This window comes from Puma concolor, chromosome C2 (assembly GCF_028749965.1).
Source record: "Puma concolor isolate L17-30 chromosome C2, mPumCon1.1.hap2, whole genome shotgun sequence".
Classification (NCBI taxonomy): Eukaryota; Metazoa; Chordata; class Mammalia; order Carnivora; family Felidae; genus Puma; species Puma concolor.
In genome coordinates this window covers 81,390,997-81,412,530 of record NC_141675.1, presented here as the reverse complement: position 1 = coordinate 81,412,530, position 21,534 = coordinate 81,390,997, and the positions used below count along the sequence as shown (strand labels likewise).

Genomic DNA, 21,534 nt, shown 5'->3' with positions numbered 1-21,534 from the left:
AAAATCACTAAATAGACATTAGGAGTATCTGTAGTTTAGTTCCTATTCCAAAGCAAACTCATTCTGATTTCAATCAAATAAAGTATTAAATCTGTGAGTATCTCATGTACCAAATGAGGGTATTTTCCTGGTCTTTCCTACCTCATAGATTGGTGAAAATAAGAAAATAATAATAATTTTCTCTGAGATGAGAAACATCAATATTTGAATCTCCGTAATGTCTCTTTCCTCTTCCTCAATGATAAAAATAAAGCCAAAGGACAGACAGACACACACACACGCATACACACATGTACACACACACACGAACACACACACCATCAACACCATTTCTTGATGCATTTTTATTTATTTTGTAAATTTTATTGCATGCCCTGGCAAACATGGGTGTGCCTCTGGCTCACCAAAATCCCATTACACAAAATACCAAAAGACAAGCAACAGAAGCTTAAAAAAAAAAAAAAAAAAAGTATCACATCTATAAGAAAGAAACTTTCAAAAACATTAATAAAGCATATAAAACATTTGACATTTAATTTTTTTACAATTATAAAAATAATAAAAAAAACACAACCTTTAACATTTAACATCCCACATACTGTACTTTAGGAGAATGTCAAGAAAACAAGAGTTCAGTGGAATTAATGAAGAAAGTTCTATTCTCCTTTTCTGTTTCTAATCACCTCCAAACAAAAACCTTTCTACTCCTCAGCTAACTGCGTTGAGCTGAGGCCACCAGAACTCCATTAAGCCCACTCCCACTTGTCTGTCCCTAATACTCTTTCACCCCTTATCCTAGCTACTCATACACTCAAAGAGCGCAAGTTGCCACCAGGACATGAGGCCAGTAGTTGTGCTTAGCCTTGGCTAGTGCCAAACACATGATACAGTACAGGGATTTCTGAGTCCTTAGTGCTACCTGAACAGTGCTGAAATAGCTCAGAAGAAGTCCTAGGTTTGTTCAAACACTCAGGACAGTAGAGGAAGCTATTTCCCTCCTCGCATTGCCAATGCACAGCTTTTATTCTTCCCCTTAATAGGTTTTCAAATCCACATATTTATTCCACAAAGTAACAGTGCCCACAACCACTTAAGCACAATAAAACTTTGAAATCAAGGACTCACTCTCTTTTAACATACAAAATAAAAATAATAATAAAAAACAACTTTCCCATCCCCCTATCTTACAGTTATGGCATTTATTTTCTTATTTGACATTGTCATCTTACTAAGTGGTGTTTCCATGAAAATATAAAAACAATAATAATAATAATAAAAAAAAATTTTGAACTGTGGTTCTGGAAAACCCACTATCCCAAGAAGAAAACAAAAATTGAAACACAAAGTAGGCAATATCACACACAAAACATATATACACTTTTCAGGTGAAACTCACACATTATATTTTTGAGCCAGGTTAGCCCTTTTGCACTTTAAAACAGAAATGGAAGCTTATGTGCAATCAAAGCCCTTTACTAGAATGCACAGAAGGATTTTAGAGCTCATTAGCATATGTACAAAATATTTGTTTTAGAGTTTGGAAAACAAAAGTATCTTTCTGAAAGATCTACAGGAGTATTGTCATTTACAGGTTTTCTCAAAGTCTGAAGACAATTCTATGTTTAAGTGGTTCAAGCAACGCCTCCCTTGGAAGGCTGATCCCCTCATCTGTGGGGACATTTTTATGTCTATGACAGTCCAGAAGAGAGATGGACGGGAAATTGGATTCTCACAGTTATTTTCCAACAAACTCAAACTCTTATTGATCAAAAATGAAAAGTTATATAGTGATGCAACTGATGCCACAAGAAAGCTGATCTCATAATCTTATATTTTCCAAATCACTACTGTTTTCATCCTTGGAGAGAGAACAATAAACAAGCTTCTACTTGCAGAGTTTTACATCATTGGAGGATTTCCAAAAGAAACTTTTACCAAATAATATTATCTGTGTTTCAAAAGGTCTTCTAAGAATTTCAGTTCACAGCTCACTGACTGCTTACCATTTAAAGGAAATTCAGTATTTCTGTATGATTCCTGTTTTTCCTGGATATTCTTAATAAACCTTATGACTTCAGTGTAAGAACTAGATAGAGGGCATTCATTCTAATCAAATCAAACTTAATTTGAACAGTGGTAGCAAATGTCTAATTGACTTAGTCAACCCAGTACCGAAACTTAGTTTTCAGGCTTCTGTAATGGCCACAAACGTTTTCCCAATAAATATTAAGAGATAAGGCATCTGGTATTAAATGTAAGTGGATTGCTGATATACCCAGATACATATACCAGGTGTGTTTGACCCGGTTGCCACACACCTTTTAAGAATTATTAGGCATTACCTACATTCCCCATTCCCAACCAAAAGCAAGAGAGGCTATTTCCCTTCTTCCAGTGCCACACTCCTGTGACAGTGTGAACGTGGATTTTTTTTCTTGTGATTGGACTAAAAATAACCCCAAAGTGAATGAGCGTCACTAACAGCAGTGCCAGTAACATAAAGTACGCCAACATACAGAACTGTGGATATATGTATACAGTCTCTCCCATATGATAAGCAATGGTAAATACAACTGGATGCATCCAAAGGTTTGATGTGCCAACTGTTTAATATCAAAATAAGTGAAGGGACATTTTTGTCACTCACATGTGCCGTCAAGCTCCAGATACCTATTACCATACATGATACCCCTTGAAATAAAGGGTATAGATAAACCATCCAAACAAGTAAATTAAAAAAAAATAATAAGTTGATAAGTGCAACTCAATTTCCTTTCCTTTAAATTACATTTAAACAAAACTCAATGTCCCCCACCCAAAAATACATACTGTATATTTATATATTTATATATATAGTCTTAGACTATAAGGGTGAACATGCTTTATAAAAGTCAATGAGAAATCTTTGCAGCTTAAGGAGACACCCACTGCTCTCTTGCTCACTTCCACCTAGCCATGGTAACTTCAGTCCTGCAAGCAATAGATTTGGAGGCTTAAAGCCAGAATCAGAATCAGATGCCAGGTTGGACATTAAATCAAAGGTAGCCTCTTACTTCTTCTTCCCTTAAGAAACCAGACTGAGAAGAGGAAGGAGAAGACCTAGGGAGAACGCTCGGAAGGTCAAGCACTAGTGCTTTGTAGGGAGGCAGACAGATGGGGACAGGATGGTAAGAGTTCACACGGTGGTGCTCACTCCCCCTCTTCCTTGATGCGCTGTTGCTTGTTGCGACGAGCATCCATGTCAAAGTTGAAGTCATTCCACTCATCGCGGGGCGGGAAGGAGATGGTCTGGCGCAGGGTGAAGCGCACAGCGTCAATAACGCGCTCGCCCCGGGTCTCGCTGGAGCCCACGCTGACTGTGGAGGCACCACTTGGGGTCCTCAGGAGGTGGGGAGGGGAGGAGAAGTCGTGGAGCTGTCGGTGGTCCAGGATGCCCTTCCAGATGGCATGTCTGAATTGCTCAGGGATTTTTAGACTTGCCAAATCCTGTGCAATAAGAAAGGGGAGCAAACAGATTTAGGACAAAGGGACAGACTGACGATTTAGTCCACATCATTTTATCATTCCCCAGTGTTCTGATTTAACAGTCCTGAATTGATTGATCTCCAAATTGGAAAATAAAATTAATTCTCTGATAACCCTTGCCATTATATGTAAGCAAAAGGCACAGCCTTGAGGTGCCATTTCTGCTTGTGGATAACACCCCACTTGCTCTCTAATGGTCTGTTTTTTCACTGGTAAAGTAGGGATAGTTAGATCAGAGGGCAAAAGTCCTAAACCAAAAACATGAGATAAAGGTACCTTCCAACTCTTAAATCTACCTGGCTCTAGTCACTAGAAGAAAGATATCAATGGAACATCACCACTGCTCAAATGAGTAGATGAGGAAAAAAAAAAGTTTATTAATAGGTAATGAACACTCTCTGTATACCAGGCACTGAACTAATTATTTTATATACATGATCTCATTTAATGCTCAGATTAGTGGTAGATACTATTGCACCCGCTTTATAGATTGAAAAGCTGAAGTTCAGAGAGGTTGACAAGTCTAAAGTTACACAACTAAGTAAATGAAATGGGGACTCAGGACAGCCTCTGAGCCTAAACTGCCCTAATGGCCAGAAGGTCTCTTGGTGTTTGGATAAACCAGGGTATCCAAATGCAAAGTATGTGTCCATCCTCTATTAATGGGGGTAGAAGGCATTACAAAGATAGCTTAACTATCTGTGGAGACATCTCTTACATTTTTATCTGCATTATCTCTTCATTAGCTTGTTTCAGTGATGGCTCACATTATTTTTGTTTGTTTGTTTGTTTGTTTGTTTGTTTGTTTGTTTGTTTGTTTTGGAGCAGCATGGTGGGTAGAAAGAACACTGTGTTTGGAGTAAGAAGACCTTGACAGAGGTTCTTATTCTGTCACTGAATGACTCTAGACCTTCATCAAGTCACTTTTTCCCTACTGGCCTCAGTTTCTTCATTGATAAAATGGGATCAAATTCCTTTTTACATCAGCACCCATTGTGGGCTCTTGTGTGAATATGGATGTGAAAGTACTAGACCAATTATAAATGACACTATCTAAATCTTAACCATTGGCATTATTACCATATTAAATTATTATTAACCCAGTCCGGCATCTTAGAAGGGATACTTATGAAAACTGCCAAATGTAACCATATCGTTTTCCCAGGAAGGGATGCCAAATGACTCAGACAGGTATTGAGAGACAAGCTGCAAAAGAAGTTTCTATTTCCAGTAATGAGATGGAAGAAGCTGAGGTGAGGATGCAGAAATGAGATAGCTTCCCAATTACTTCCCAGTTTGGACGTTTGCAGTATGGGCACTCCAATTTCCCATTCTGGCAGAAGAATACACCATAAAGAAGGCAACCCACACGGAGATGAGTAAGTGTAACTCTTTATGCTTCTGGAGCTCTCAATAAGTCTCTAACGCTGTAAACTGGCCTCCCTCAATCTCCATGATTCTCTGGATAGATTTTAACTTATGATAGATGAGGAAATTGTTGTCCAGAGACCGGCACAAGACCTAGCCAACACCAACAGAGATGGACTTCTGGAGAACATCTGCAGATCCTAATAGCCAAGGGAGTACCTTGACACACTCCCCAGTGGGGACAGGGAGCAAGTGGATGGCATAACTTTAAAAAAAATAGGGAAGGGACCGATTCTCTGTTCTATCATATAGGACTATCAAAGAGAGGGCAACTCTCTTCTCCTCAACGGATGGACATCATTGTAAAGTTACCCAAAACCTGTCAAAACTTACTACTAAAGCATTCTCTATAGTTTTCACTTATAATTTATTCCATCAGGGAGCAGCAGCCAGGGTGATGTGTGGGGTGGAGAGGGGTGGGCACAGAGGCAGTGCAGTATGTACTTGTCATCACAAGGGCTGGGGCATTCTCATGCTGCAGGGGCATCTCTAGCATCGGTGCTCAAGGAGGGGAAAGAAGAGATCTCAACTACACAAACAGCAGCAGAGGCAGAGAATATTTCTTCCACTAGTCCAAAAGACCCTCTGGAAGCTGGAAGAGAGGATAGTAAACCCCAAAGAGAACAGCATGAAGAGAAGCCTGGAAGGAAAATCAGATTGCCATAAGCCAGAACAATACAAGCTCCCAAGAATACAAGCCATTCATGAAGTGGTATAGGAAGCACACACACACACACACACACACACACACACACACAGTCCCCTTCCATCCAGCTTGCTGCAAAAGACAAAGAATATCAAAGCCAGAGGGAGTGATTTTGAACCCAGTTTGATAAACTGAGGCTCAGAGAGGCAAAGTGATAACCCAAAGTCTCATTATTACTAAAAAGCATGGATGGGACTTGAACCATGACCAGTGAATTTTCTCAATGATCAGGGATGGCTTGGCCCTATTCTAATATAATTGAAAATGGGGGAACATATGGTTCTAATTGAGAGGAATGGCTGAATCCTCCTTAAGGTCCTACTTTAAGGAAAGGCAGAAGAAGCCAGTTAACAGAGTTAAAGACCAGAAGCTTCCACCTTAGGACTCTATTCCTAGTTCTGTCATCAACTCATCATGCAAATGATTATAATGTTGTCTCTCCATGATTTAAAGTGAGGATAATATCACCTGATTCCTGATAGCTTCCCTGGGGTCTCATACTGATTAATGAGCACATCTAAAAAATTCTCTAAATTCTTTCGAGATTATAAATATCTTGGAGGTGGGAATTGGGTTTCCTCTTTCCCACTCTGAATACAGTATGTGTGCTATAGAGAATTACTGGCTGATCTGACAAGCAGAGGAAGACTGATCACCAAACTTCTCACGTATGTAGGCTAAGGCCTGGGAATCTTTCTAATATGGTAATGGTTTCCACCAAATTTGGGGACTGAGGGTATGATAACAAATTTTAAAACCAGGGGGAACTGAACTACAAGGTGGATGTCACCAGGGGGAGGGAATGAAGAAATAAAACTCAAGAGAAAAGTCTAACAGTTACTTACATCCATGGAGTAATGCTCAATCTGATAGATGGTGGTCAGCCCCTGGGTCGTGAAATAGTCCAGACATGATGAACAGCCCAACCTCGCTAAGAAACTGCAGAGGGAGGAGGGAAGAGGAAGGAGGAAACAGAAACAGAAAGTTCACCCCAACTGCATTGGCGAGATAAAGGAAAACCCAACATTATCGCCCTCGGATGCCCTACAGGAAAGACTAGGGGCAGGTGAAACATATGGAGGCCTTGGATTTGAGGTTTGGGAATGGTTAGTGACTTGAACTTTAGGTCTATAGAAATTAAAATCAATTCTGAAGATACCTGCAGAGCAGTGATTTTCAAAAGGTGATTGGTGGAATTCTCAGGGGTTCTACACAGATAAGTGCCTTATGAGCCATTGCAGGGGGGTGAAAGGAAGGAGCCCAGTGGTCAGGTTCCCAGCGCTCTTGCCTCCTGCCTCTTCACGTCCAAAAGAGCACCTCTACTCGAATTGCTTTGTCTCCGGGGTTTCTGAGAATGGTTCATGCGGCTAAGAAAAAAATGGAGGCTACTCTACTAGGAATGCTTTCTGATTTATGTCCTACTCAGAATACAGACCCCTCCTTTCTGGCGCTGGTCTCAGATTGGTGATGCCACCATCACAGAGCCACAGGTTGGGTGGCACAAGCCACACGCCTTGCCGTCTCTCTGACACTGTTTAGGACTGCCGCATCAGTCACATGGGGATCAGTACCCATTGTTCCAACAGCCAAACGAAAGGGTCATTCTGCACGTGAAGCAGGGGCAGACGATGTGCACTAGGCGTGGATGTGGCACCCACTCTCACTTCTGTGGGAAGAGATCTTTCAGGCTTCACACATTTCCCTCTTCTGGCTGTCTGAACCCCCTTGCCTAAGGTGTGCCTGCTTTGTGTATGGCAGTGTAACAGCGGCCATTGGCTTCTTGAAAGTCTCTGTCGTCTCTGTAACCATTAAAACTTAAAACTTCTTTACGGACATCCCACTCCGACATAACGAGGCCATGGTGGCTGAGAGCTAGGAGTCCTGGAGAACGGGAAAGGGAGCGAGATAGCAAGTTTACGGCCCTTCTTGGGCCCCCAGCCCTGAGCACCAGTTTGAAGGCCACAACTGACCATGTGAAACTGTGAGGGAGGAGGAAGAGGGTAAGTGAAGATGAGGGGAAACAAGCATGAAAAATGATTTGCCTATAAACTCACATTTTCACTTTGTCCCCTATGGATTATAGTGCTTTTCCTCGATTAAACACTGCTGACCACTCCACAGATCAGAGATAACAGTGCTGAACACCCATCGTAGGAAGGGCTGCTTTCTTTTTTTTCCCAACTGCGTACTGAACTCTGAGAGCGTCCGCCCTCCACCACCCCGAGTTGCTGAGGACAGGCCCCCGGGGGCACATGCCGTGGACTCACCTGACAAGGCTGCAATCTGTGGGGTACGGAGGTGGGGGAGTGCAGTGGGAGGTGGATGGCATGGAGAGTGGGGGAGGGAGGGCCTGGGTGGGGCTGAGTCCATTCATGTCTCCAGCCATTGGCATGTGGGTGCCCATCATAGGAACTGAACAGAAGCAGGAGGAACAGAGAGGGTTACTGCCGTCATCAGTACCAGCTTCCCAGGGGTCCATCTTGTCTGGTTTAATGTTACCAAGGGCCTAATCCACCAGCCTTCCTTTTCAGTCTTCTCTCTCACTGCACCCCTTAAGCACCTTATGTCTCATCCAACAGAAGACAACGTTCACCAAACTCCAAACTAATTACACATTTCTCGAACCCTGCATGTGCTCCTAGGACAATCTCCCCCCACTTCTTTCTAATGCTCTGTTCAACTGCATACTACTCCTGAGGTTAATATATTCCTCTTTGCATTTGCCTTCATGGCTTATATTTCTGTCTCCCTTGTTAGGCTAACTCCTTAGGCCTGGCACAGATCACGTGCTCGGTAAACTGAGGTGAGGTGAACAAATAAACAGATCTGTGAATGAGAATGACCTCTGGAATAACTGTTTGGGAACAGGAGGATTTATTGCAATATTTGGGAACCATAGGCCTATTAAGCAAGAATGAAATGAAAGGTTCCAGCTCTTTCTTATGGTCCATTTCTGGATTGTATTCAGGGACACCAGCAACACTGATTGGTTTTTTACTAAACTACAAACTGGAAACATCTACCTATAGAGAAGAAGTGCTTAATACAGACCATATCTATGAAGCAAATTTTGTCTTCAGGTCAAAAAAACAGAGGAACATTGCTACTAAAAGATTAATGCGATTTGCTTTTATTTTCGTGAATAGCAATATGCTCCCAAAGGAAAGGCCTCTGTCACCAACTAGCCCCCTAAAGAGCACAGGCTTATTTTATCTTATCACTTTCCCTTCTGACTTTGCCGGTGTTATCAAAGAAAATTGTGAAGTATAAAGAAAAAGTAGGCAAACCGTAAATTACACAAATGTGAAGGAACAAATGGACTCTAAGATGTCACAAGAGAGAAAATAAAGTAAAAAAAAAAAATGACACTTTTTCCTTTTGGTGTCAGAGTAGCAGACCTGTCAGGGGGTGAGGTTTGGAGCCTTAGGATGAATTTATCACTAGTGAGACAGCAGTTTGGCTCTAAAGTCTTTGTTAGCAAACCAAGCAACCTTACCACATACACCTGTATCTCATTTAAATCTGAATCTTTGCCATCGGACCACAGAGAGTCACAACCCTAGCTTCCCTTAACTTTAAGAAAACAAAACCAAAACAAAACCTCTAATCTCTTCAAGGTAATACTGAAATGCAGGTTTAAAGGCTTGATCAGAATAATGAAGGATTTCAAAGGACAAGATTGAGGCATTATTTTATGAGGGGCACTGTAGGATACATGTATAGTGTTTAGACTTCTGTGTCCTTATAATACATCCTTCTGCATTTCTAGCATCCGTTTGATTTTCTCTAGTTTGGATATGCACTTTGCTAGATTTAGTTCTAGTGGATAATTCTATTTACAGCAAAGCTATATAGCAATCATCATTCATTTGGAGGCCCAATTTTCACATTGACTCTCACGGTTATACTTAGTCGATGTGAGTAGTCTGTGCGTGAATAAGTAAAAGGGAGTCTCCTTTCTCTATGTCAGTTCCTTAATGACTGTATATAGGATGGCGTGGACAAGATGAGAAGGCTAAGATCACAGGGACACACAATCATAAGATGTTAAAAGTGAAGAGTGATACTTTTATGAGTGGAAATGGAGCATTAGAGCAGAGAGGTTACTTGTCCATAGTTGCATGGCTAGTCCTGCCATAGCATCCAGAGGACAATCTATTTCTCTAGACTTTAAGTCTACCACACCATGCTACTTCCCACATGTTGGATATATTTCCTTTTCACTATCTCAAAGGATGTAGGAGGTGGGTCCCCCAACCAGGTTGATGGGAAATGCATGGTTGTTTTCACAGAGATCCTTTTCTCTACTGAAGGAACAGCCTCCTTTATCTCTACCAATGTGCTTTGCCATGAACCATACACTTCAAAAGCGACGAAAAGCTCACCATGAGGAACTCAAGCCATTAGGCTGTGATCTGTCTGTTCCACTGTGCCTTTCCTCAGCTTAAAAAGCAAGCCTCTCCCCGCACCCCGGAGTGGAGTCCTCCCCTACACTAGCCCTGTGGACCCATAAGGCGCAGCTAAACGGAGATGCTCTTACTGTTGGCTCCCATGCCATCAGGAATGGTGGTAGGAGTGAGGGCGTTGCGCTGCTGAGGGTTGATAAGCTGGCTCACAGAAGGCAGCTTGTTCATGCTGTTCATTTTGTTGAGAGGTGGAGAGCTGTTACCATATGAAGACTGAGTCTGCATCGAGGTCCTGGGAACACAAACATGGCAATGATGGTGAGCAGGTCATACTGAACAGGGCGGACTGGTCAGATCCCACAGGTCTCAGATTGAAACGTGGCCTTGAACTACAATTTGTAAAAATATTCCTCCAGGACCTATGACAAGAAATTATTTATTTCCGTCTGAGAACTTTTTTTTTTTTTTTTTTTTTTTTGTAAACTAGGGAGGGATTGCAAGGCTATCATCAAGTCATATTTCTCCTGAATTTAGAGTATGAAGTTGCATATCTTCCTAAAGAATCTCTTTTGTGAGAGGGGAAACAATTGCATCTTCTTTTTACCTCTATTATTTTTTTTCTCCATCTCTTTCCCCTCTCTGGCCCTTCAACTCAAACAAGTTTGAAAATCAATAAGGGAAAAGAAGTCAGTGAAGACCCAAAGGCTTAAGAAAGACATGGAGATGCCAATTTCAAATTGCAGCTGAGGCCTGTTGTGTGTAGCTTCCTAGGCCAGTTGGGATATACAGAAAATGACTATGAGCATCATCAAATCGGGAATTTGGCAGCACAGCCTGCTGTCATGCAGAGGCCACAACATGGAAACATGCTTCCTCTGCTTAGGTGTTCGAGGGCCTTTGAGAAAACCCATGGGGATGCCAGCCGCCTTTCTACACAGGAGAAGCCCGGAGCCCAAACAACTCTTCTGTTGATTTTTGACAAGTCTCCTGGGAGACAAAGACCAACAAAAAAATTCCACTTAGCATAACTTCAATTTGGAAATTTACTCGGATTGGCTTGTCATTCTATGCATCATATCACATATGATATTCCTTACCAACTGTCACGTCTCACTTTCTGATTACAGAACTAGTGATATCTACGATCATCAGAGCAGGATATAGCATCAGAAAAAGTTTAAGACTTCCTCTAGCATATACTAGAATCTATAGGTCCCCGTGTGGGCCACTAAATATCTTTGCTTTTTTTAATCACAAAAAAACTCTATAAATGAAATACATACACACTTGTTCAAATTGGATGTTAGAGGTAGAAAAATAGTAAGAAACAGTCCCATCTGTGAGAAGCTCATACAGTAGTGGATACATGGGGATAACAATCCAACCTACCTTATAAGGCTGTGGTGGGAACTGGAAAAGATAAGATGAGGAAGAACTTTATGGGCTATATGCCATTTACAGTGAGTATGACCACAGAACGAAGATGGGGCTTAAGCATGTTTTGAAACTATGGTGGGAAAACTCCCCTTTTACAATTTTCAGACAAAGTGCGTTATTTTTTCCTATTTGTCTCCTTCCTGCAGTCATATTTATTATAGTAGATAAGAGAGTGAAAAAACAGTTTCTCTAACATTTTATTTTGTATATATGTGTATATAAAACACTCTATGTTTTATATATATATACATATATATAAAACTCTATATTATATAAATTATATATATGTATTATATATAGAGAGAAACTTTCTGTGTTTGTATGTGTGTGCATGTATATATATATATATATATATATATATATTTGTATGTGTGTGCATGTATATATATATATATATATATATATATATATATATATATATTTGCATAAATAAGTATGGCAATTGGTGTACAATTAACAATTCAACTGTGTTCTATAATTACTGACTTTAAGGTAGGAGGCATTGCTTTTGCTGTTTAGATCTTTTCAAGAACTCACAATTATAGGTCCATGTTGTATAAACAGGTGTTTACGTAATAAACCCTCCCAATTGCAAGACACTTCAGGTTACTAAGCTCTCCTTTATCCATTTTCTGAATGATTTCCACATCCCTCTGGAGGAGAACATGGTCTGGCAGGGCAGGGATTGGCAGAAATTATTATGCCTATTTTACATATGTGTAAATATAAGGTCTTAAGAATAAATGGGCACGAGTCACACATTACTAAATGATGAGTTGAGGGTCTCCTGGTTCCTAGTCCAGGAGTTTCTTTCTTTTATTCTGTGGTAACTTTCCAGAAACAAGACAGTATTATGCATTAGGTTACAGAATCAGAAAATGGGTTAAGTGGTAAGAGAAGTGGGAGAGACTGAGATATGGTAGGGGGCAAGGGATCTAGCAGTCAGTCCCCCCAACTATCATCAATCCAACTATCATCTATCCCCGTGTTGAAGCCTAGTGTTAAGAGTTAGCACGTTGGATATACTTAGGAACACTTGTAAATCCATATCAAAGTGCAGAGAAGCACAGGGAAAAGTGGCCAAGAGATGCTTTGCCAGGTGCTTTTTCCATTTTTTCCCACTCCAGGGGGAAAAACTCCCCCTGTTCAGACTCCAGGGGCAGGTTGATCTTCTGCAGCCTAAAGATACCTCTCTCTTTCTCCTCCATTTTCCCAAATCAGTCAAATGCAAAGCAAGAGCTTATGGAAGCATTGCTTGAACCATTAATATTCACCTTTAGGAAAATAAAAATATTTTTAAAGCTTTGCATTTTTCCTGCGTGCTCTAGTATAATAAATTCCTTCTTCCAAATCCTATTACACTTCTCTCCTCTGTTTCTTTTTGAGGTCTGTATTTTTGACCATTTTATTAGGTCATTTATTAAGAGCAGCCTAAACTATTTTAGGAAGCTAGCTCAAAAACCATAGATGAACAAAGAAGGAACATGAAATTTGGAGTCAAACAAAACATCCAGGTTCATCTTCTAGATTTGACACAAATTAATTGATTTTGTATGTTATGCAAGGCTCTTGAGTCTTATTTTCTTTATCTGTAGAACAGGTATTATACTTACTCTAGAAGAGCTGCTATAAAGACTAACATGGAATAATATGGAAACAACCTAACAGTCTATTGATACACGAGTGGATAAAGATTCGGCATATATACAATCACATATTACTCATTCATAAAAAAGAATGAGATCTTGCCATTTGTGACAACATGAATGGACCTGTTGAGTGAAATAAGTCAGATAGGAAAATAAATTGTATGATTTTACCTATATGTGGAATCTAAAAGTAAAATAAATGAACAAACAAAACAAAAACATACTCATAAGTACAGAGAACAAACTGGTATTTGCCAGAGGGACCAAGGATTGGAGGAATGAGCTAAGTAGGTGAAGGGGATTAAAAGGTACAAACTTCCAGTTATAAGATAAATGTCACATGGATGCAAAGTACAGCATAAGGAACACAGTCAATAATACTGTAATAACTTTTTATAGTGACAGATGGTGACTACACTTAACGTGGTGAGCATTTTATAGTGTATATAAATGTCAAATCACTGTGTTGTACACCTGAAACTAATATAATATGTTAACTATATTTCAATTAAAAAAAAATAATAGAGGGGCACCTGAGTGGCTCAGTTGGTTGAGCGTCTAGCTTGTGATTTCGGCTCAGGGTATGATCGAGCCCCGTGTGGGGCTCTTCCCTGAGGGTGGAACCTGCTTAAGATTCTCTCTCTCTCTCTTTTCCTCTCCTCCTCTCCTTCACTCACATGCTCTCTCTCTTTATCAAATAATAATAATAATAATAATAATAATAATAATAATAGGTTTTTTTTTTTAAGTTTATTTATTTGGAGAGCAAGCCCATGCATGCAAGAGGAGAGGAGAAGAGAGAGAGAGGGAGGGAAAGAATCCCAAGCAGTCTCCACACTGTCAGCGCAGAGCCTGACAGAGTGCTCAAGTCCATGAACCCTGAGTTCATGACCTGAGCTGCAATCAAGTGTCAGACCCTTCACCAACTGAGCCACCCAGGTGCCCCAGTAATACCAGATTTGTAAAAATAATTAAAAAAATAAAAAAGTAAAATCTATTATATTCTTTAAAAAGAAAACATTAAATTAGATTATATGAGAGCCCTGAACATTGTCCCGTAATTTGTAGATGCTCAAGCAACTTTGGTTCTTTTTACTCTTACCCTCAGTAGCAAATGTTTAATACTCTCGTGTTTGGTCAAGGGAGTGAGAGGTATCAGTTTAAGAATTAACAGGAGGAGATGAAAACTATTCTTTCTTGAACAAGTCCAGGAATTAGGGTGAGTGGATAAATGGGGTAAGAGAGTGCAAAAAAGTCAGAAATTCTGATTGCCTCTCTTTTAATGTGGAAGAGAGGGTTAAAGCCACAGGGAGCAAGGTCAGGGCAGTCTGTTTATCATTAAGTTTTCAATGCCTGAAATACAGTGAAATACAAAGAGTATTCTGATAAGCTCTATGTGTTGTGGAAAAGGGAGCAAGACTGAATAAGTCTGTGACCAATTTAAAGGCCTTGAAGAACCACCTTACCCCCCACCCCCCTTACACATATAATGTCACAGTCATTGAGTGGAAAGTCCCAAGGATTATTGAGGAATCTGAAGAGAAGGAAAAAGTGTACAAGGACAATAAGGATCTGTGACGTGATGGGTTTCTTGCCCTCCTCCACCCTCCCAGTGCGTGCACGCGCACGCACACACATGCACGCGCGCGCGCACACACACACACACACACACCCAAAAAAGCGATAATGTAGCAATCCTCAGAAAAACAACCAGGAGTAAGCCTCAGGCTGTTTTCTCTAGATTTCTCTAGATTTTTGCAGGAATCCAACATAACAGAGATGTAGAAAGACATGTTTCATGTAATTCTAGTTTTGAGGAGAAATTCTGGAAAAGTCAAGTCCTAGGTCTTAACTTTAACAGCTCAGGCTTCTGTGTACATTGCTAAGAAAACAATTCAGTATCTCAGAGCTGTAAGTGACCTTAAATCATTTAGGATGAAAAACACAGGTTTCCTGATTACAAGCCTCATGCCTATATCCATAGCAAAGAGCCCAAATTCTTGAAAAGACAAATTCAAAGTCATCTCCATCTTGATGGAGATATATAGAATTCCGCCAAAGGATTCCTTTTTTTTTTTTTTTTTTTTTTTTTTTGCCTTAAATCTTTCATTGTTGGTTAGAAAGCAACTCTCTGGTAGAATTTGGTGATACCTGAGGGTAAATCTAGTCCAGCAAACTGTTTCTGGAGTACAGAATTTGAGAGGGGAAAGAGATAATGAAGATAAAACAAAATACCCCCTATCTCAGGAAGGTCAAAAAAAAGGGAAGCCATGTGACATTAGAAAAGGAATTGTTCTTCCTCAAAATTTTGCCCACGACTGCCCTGCCAGTAACCTTACCCTCCAGTTGGGTAATCTTGCTTCTTTTTTTAAATTTTTTTTTTCAACATTTATTTATTTTTGGGACAGAGAGAGACAGAGCATGAACGGGGGAGGGGCAGAGAGAGAGGGAGACACAGAATCGGAAACAGGCTCCAGGCTCCGAGCCATCAGCCCAGAGCCCGACGCGGGGCTCGAACTCACGGACCGCGAGATCGTGACCTGGCTGAAGTCGGACGCTTAACCGACTGCGCCACCCAGGTGCCCCGGGTAATCTTGCTTCTAAAGACAAAAGGCGGCATTGGTTCTCTAGATAGATCAACTGAAATTATACAATATTTTCCATTAGTTCATGTATATACATTTATATAAGTCACTATACATGCATTAAAAACTTGCATAAAAATGGGATGAAAGAAAAAAAACTTGTGAAAGAAAAAGCAAATGCAAAAAAAAAACTAAACATACTCATTAACCCTTTTAGGGATTTGTGAACCCCTTAAAAGGGGATTGGAAAGTTATTTGAAAAGACCTCAACAGCATAATGAGTGCATCAGATTCTACTAATATACTTTTGTCTTGAACATAATTTTTTCTTAAGTATTTTTTCAAGCTACTAGATTACTTATTTTTATTCAGAACAAGTGTTTTTGAAGCTTTTAAAAATAATTGCTCAAAGATTAGAACATAGTGTAATTAAAACAAAATTGGACAACAGGTTCCACTACAGAGTTCTGGATGATGATTTGCTAATGCCCATGCCACAGAAGCCGAATTATTTAATAGATTGGGATTTGGATTTGATTTAAGTTTGGCAATTTCATATATAGCTCGAGAGCTGTTCAGAGAGGTAGACAAATGATACTATAGTACCTGACTCCTTATGGTGAAATTAAACACCCACAGGGCTAAAATATATTTCAAGTTGAGGTAGGCATTGAAATTTATTTTTAGAACTGATGACCTTAATACAGAGCATAAGAACACCAAATACTGACAGAAGTGGAACAAAACCAAAGGGACTGTTCAATTACTCTTGTTCTTAAACTCACACATGGTACTTCAAGCATTGATGGGAAAATATTCTAGGATTAAGGAATTAAAAAAGCAAGAGAGACAGAAAGAAAAACTGCAAGATGAACCAAGATGCAAAAGTTTATTGAAAATTAAAATCACACATCCATAAAGCAACAGCCTCAATAACAAGAAATCATTGCTGTGATGACACAGAATAAAGGGCTGGTGATTTGGTGTGGGGAGAAGTGGGGAGAGAGTTTTCAAGTCTTTAAACTATTATTTTAAAATACATTTCTAAAATGGAAAGCAATAGATTCTCTAAACTCTTTGAGCCAAAAGAAAAATCATCTATTCTTTCTATCTTTAAGTTTCAGACCAGGAGTGCAGATTTTCACATTGTCTACCTGGACATCACTTAAATAAAATGTAAGTGTCCTGGACAAAGGAGTTGGAACAGTATCAGCAATATGGCTAGTTTCATGGTAGGACTGAGAGATAGGGGCTCCAATGAGCAAATTAGTCATAGATTTGGTGAGAGGCCTTTGAACCCCATTTCGGCCATTGAAATATGATCTTTAACTGCCTGGAATAATATTACTGAGGTGGTTTTACCCTCGTATTAAAATGACAAATTAGGTTTATCTGCCTTGGGGTCTTAACAATAGCTTGCGGGGTAGGGCCCCGGGGTTTCCATGAGCCAGGAAGATTATCATATCAGATGCCAACAAGGTGGCAGTGGTAGGATCTAACACGGTGTTACTGAACTTTCTATCTACATATTGAGGGGAGGACACTAATAATGCAAACTCTCTAAAAGAAGAAAAGAACATTCCCCCCACATTGGCTACTTATAGTAATTATCATCTCTCTGCCCAGCAGTACACTTGACACTTTAGTGTGTTACTATTTGTAATATTATTGCATGACCAGCATTAAAAGGGCCTGACTGAAGCTCTCAGTCATCTAGAATTTTCTTATGCACAGACAATAACAACTTTTTTCTCCTTTTCTTAAAAAGACATCTTAAGTTTGAGACCTGCTCAAAAGCTTCTTTATGAGTTTTAGAAACACAACAGAAGGTAACAAAAGGGTTCCAATAAACATCTTAATGCCCCTCTTTCCAACCTGAGCCCCTCCCTTCTAAGAAAAACACAAAGCTCACAGACAAACACAGGGGTTCCTGACTGCCCAGTGCTAGATATAAGGATGCAGAATCCGTGGAAAATGTCCTTTCTTGTAAAGTTTTGAGTCCCTTCAAAAGATTTTCTCACTACTGGCTGTATGCCTTTGAGCAGTTGGGTCTCTGAGCCAAAGTGTCTTCAAGTTCTGCTTACGAGGGCTGGACACACACACACGTGCACGCGCGCGCACACACACACACATACATGGACACACAAGAAACACACGCTCAAAATACAGATATGGGGTGTGGGGGGGTGGTCTATGGGTACACTGATCGGTTTGGAGGGCTGGAATGTCTAAAGAAGACGTCAGACTGTTTCGGGGTTTCTCTCCGGGGCTCCACAAGCTCATTCCTGAAGCAGGCTGAAAGGAGACTGCAGAGAGGACCAGAGAAAAGAAGAGGTGAAGACTTAGGACTTCATATATTCACATCAACTGAATACAGAAATACCCTCCTACCTTCATGATCACAGTAAGACAGAATAGAATGACCTACAAAGCTATTTTTGCTCCTTCCTCATTATCCTCCTTTAAAATTTCTCAGAGATGCCTTCCTCTCAAGATTTTTGTGAAGAAATGAGATAAAGTAGTGGTAGTTAACTAGAATTATCAGAATCACCCATAGAACTTTAAAAAAGAAACAAACAAACAAACAAACAAACAAAACAAGATCCCTCAGAGACCAGGCTGGGGCCCAGGCATATATATTTTCAGCAAGTTCTTCAAGTGATTCAGTTGAGGACTAAGGTGTCAGGGTAGGTCAAGGTACTTAGTACAGTGCTTGGCACATTGGACTTGATGACTTGAAAAGGGAATGCAGAGACAAGAATTAACAATAATCTTTTATAAAATGTCATTGGCCCAATTATGATACCTCATTATTGTTCCTGTGTAGCCTAACTATGAAGCATGAAGAAATACGATCTTATCAGTATGGGGACTGCAGCACATGTATTTGTAAAGAACTATTAATGAGCATTTTGCATGTGCCCAGATTGAGGTGGATAAATATCTTAATCCTTTCAGTCACAAACTTGGCCTCCAAATGCACATATCAAACTCATGAAAGCAACTTTTACATAATTAAGAAATCAATTATGCCACAAGGATGCCAGGAACAGATCCTTTTACTTTGCTCAAGATTGTGTAACCCTATGAACTGTTTGGGAATTATTTCCCAGATGGCTTTGAGTCACATTTGGTTATTCCTTACAAAGGAACAAAGCCATTTTTATTTGGTTAGGGCTGGAATTCAGTAAAACATCTCACCAGCAAGAATTGAGATCATCTTAAAGAATATGCCAGAATATGAATTAGTAGGGGCACAATTTACTCTCAGATAAAGAATTGTAACTGACTTCTTGTCTGGAGATTACATTTTGGGGCTTCTCTTGGAGCAAGGACTGGATGGGACAACATGCAGGAATCGTCTTTTAGTTATGACAAGAGTATATATACGGACCACGAGGGTCCAAACTTTGAGATCTAGAACTGAGATTAGTGGTGCAATGAGATGTGAGAACTTAGAAAAGTGATTTAATCTATCTGAATTCAATTAGTCACAGGTTTTTCCTCATTACCAATTCATGGCTAATAAATCTCTGCCCTGAAAACTTTCTAACAGAGCTGTGATGTTCAAAAAGTAACCCTGTATAAACTGTAAAAGTTGTGTTGTTCCTTGACCTAGAAGGTTGAACCAAATGAAATTGTCAATATCCACCTGTTTTTTCCTCTATAAGATTGGCAATTGCAAACAAATACTCTGGACATATGAAGGATTTTTTTTTATTTTTTTTAATGTTTTTTATTTATTTTTGAGACAGAGACAGAGCATGAACGGGGGAGGGGCAGAGAGAGAGGGAGACACAGAATCGGAAGCAGGCTCCAGGCTCTGAGCCATCAGCCCAGAGCCCGACGCGGGGCTCGAACTCACGGACCGCGAGATCGTGACCTGAGCCGAAGTTGGGCGCTTAACCGACTGAGCCACCCAGGCGCCCCAAGGATTTCTAAATCAAACTTAGAAATATGGTCTAAATCATACCTATCAACAAGACAAAGATTTGTGTATTCTCCTCTCTCCTATGTTGATAATGCTGAAAATATTGCTTGCTTCTCCTTCAGCTATGTAATCTGAGGAAAAAATACCAATACTCTTAGAGAAAGCCATAGTCAAATGAGCTTAAAGAGGTAAGGCTTTGTACTGAAACCACAAGGATACATACGAACTGACTGATACAGAGATATAGAAGTGGGCATAGATATTTATTTTAGTTTTATTATTATAACTTTCTTAACCAATGAAGCAGACAAAACACTGCAAAGAGCTGTGTCTTCCAGATCTGACTCTCATCTCACCTTGATTATAAACTGGTTATAAAATCACAGGCACAGTCATTGGGCCTCAGTTTCCCCAACTACGGTAGGATGAGATTAGAACCATGACCTTCCAGATCCCACTATGCTCCACTGTTCTCTGACCTGTATTACTGATAATCTACAATCATCAAGGGATCACCAAGGAGAAGGAAACACTCCTCAGGATGCCACGTTTGTATTACAATTAAAATAAATCCATACTGTAGAAACTCAAAAATAATTTTCCAGGAAAACAAGAGTAAGGCTAAGTATAATTTTAACAAAATGATGTTGACCTGAGATCACGGTGGAAGCCAAGACGGAGGATAAACTACAGGAAAAAAATGAAAAAGCAATACTATTGGTCCAAAGTGCACACATCAAAAGATTGCTAAAAAGGTCTCAAGTAGCTTCTGCAAAGTTGTCTTAAGAGTTAATGTCCCTTGGGGCACCTGGGTAGCTCAGCTGGCTAAGTGTCTGACTCTTGATCTCGGCTCAGGTCATGATCTCATGGTTCCTGAGGTCGAGCCCCGGGTTGGGCTCCACACTAACAGTGCGAAGCCTGCTTGAGATTCTCTCTCTTCCTCTCTGTCTCTGCACCTCCCCTGCTCATGCTCGCTTGCTCGCTCTCTTCCCTCCCTCTAAATAAATAAACTTAAAAAAAAAAAAAAAGAACTGTAGTTTCTTTGTTAAAAAAAAAAAAGAGTTAATGTCCCTTGAAAATATGAAGGCAGAGTCCAGTGTCAAGAATGGGTCTAATTTGTCCTCCCATGAGATTCTTGTTTCTATAAACATAACCCCAGAATGTTTATTTCAGTGTGAGCAAATCAACTAAAATCACACTTCTTTGCAAATGTGTATAAAGCCTACTTATATCTATACCAATTTGATTCACAAAAATTCCGTGTAAAATTTATTTTCCATAAAGCCTATGATCATGAAGGTAACTGTGAAGGAATTTTTGAAAAAGGAAAACCATGCACAAATGAAAAGCAAGCGAGAGAAAACACATAGTGAGAAACAGAAGTAACTCAGCTGAAAATATTTTATTGCCACTTAGTGGAAACTATGTATTTTCTTCCCACTAATTTTCCCTCTACTAAAAAGAAAAGCACAAAATTGATCCCTTACCAGCATAAAATTGGTACTATATTTTTGGAAAGGAAATCACAGGCTATTACAGGCATTTTCCAAGCTGATTTTTTTCTTTTCAAATGATTGCCAGGGAATTAGATTTCCATTTTTCTTTGTCTAGTCATTCATACTCTTTCTTGGAGATTTACACATAAACAAGAGAGCTGAAAAAAAAAACCCAGTGGAAGAACGCAGCAACCAGAGAATTTATGCAGATGTATATTACTCATTCGAGACCCATGTATATATGATAAAATAAAGACAGAATGAAGCCAAATGTCTATATTTTGCAAAGATTTCATTTGCAGTGTCACATTCTTCCATGCACAAGGCACCACACTGAAGTTAGCTCTTACACACTGAGAGATAGTAACTCA

The 21,534-nt window shown here is 39.8% G+C and overlaps 1 protein-coding gene across 10 annotated transcripts in view; it reads right to left on the bottom strand.

Annotated features, from left to right (window-relative positions):
- Positions 1-329: 329 nt before the first annotated feature.
- Positions 330-21,534, bottom strand: part of TP63 (tumor protein p63) — a 231,378-nt gene continuing 210,173 nt past the window's right edge. For 6 of the 10 annotated variants that reach the window (XM_086674985.1, XM_025913222.2, XM_025913223.2 and 3 more), the window contains 4 exons: positions 10,200-10,357; positions 7,927-8,071; positions 6,505-6,598; positions 330-3,486 (listed from right to left, as the gene is read on the bottom strand). In XM_086674985.1, coding sequence (XP_086531111.1) covers positions 3,190-3,486; positions 6,505-6,598; positions 7,927-8,071; positions 10,200-10,357 — 694 coding nt within the window. In that variant the 3' untranslated portion in view covers positions 330-3,189. Of the gene's footprint in view, positions 3,487-6,504; positions 6,599-7,926; positions 8,072-10,199; positions 10,358-16,608; positions 18,043-21,534 lie in introns of those variants that run through there. The other 4 variants (XM_025913224.2, XM_086674991.1, XM_086674988.1 and 1 more) reach the window with 3 other exon arrangements.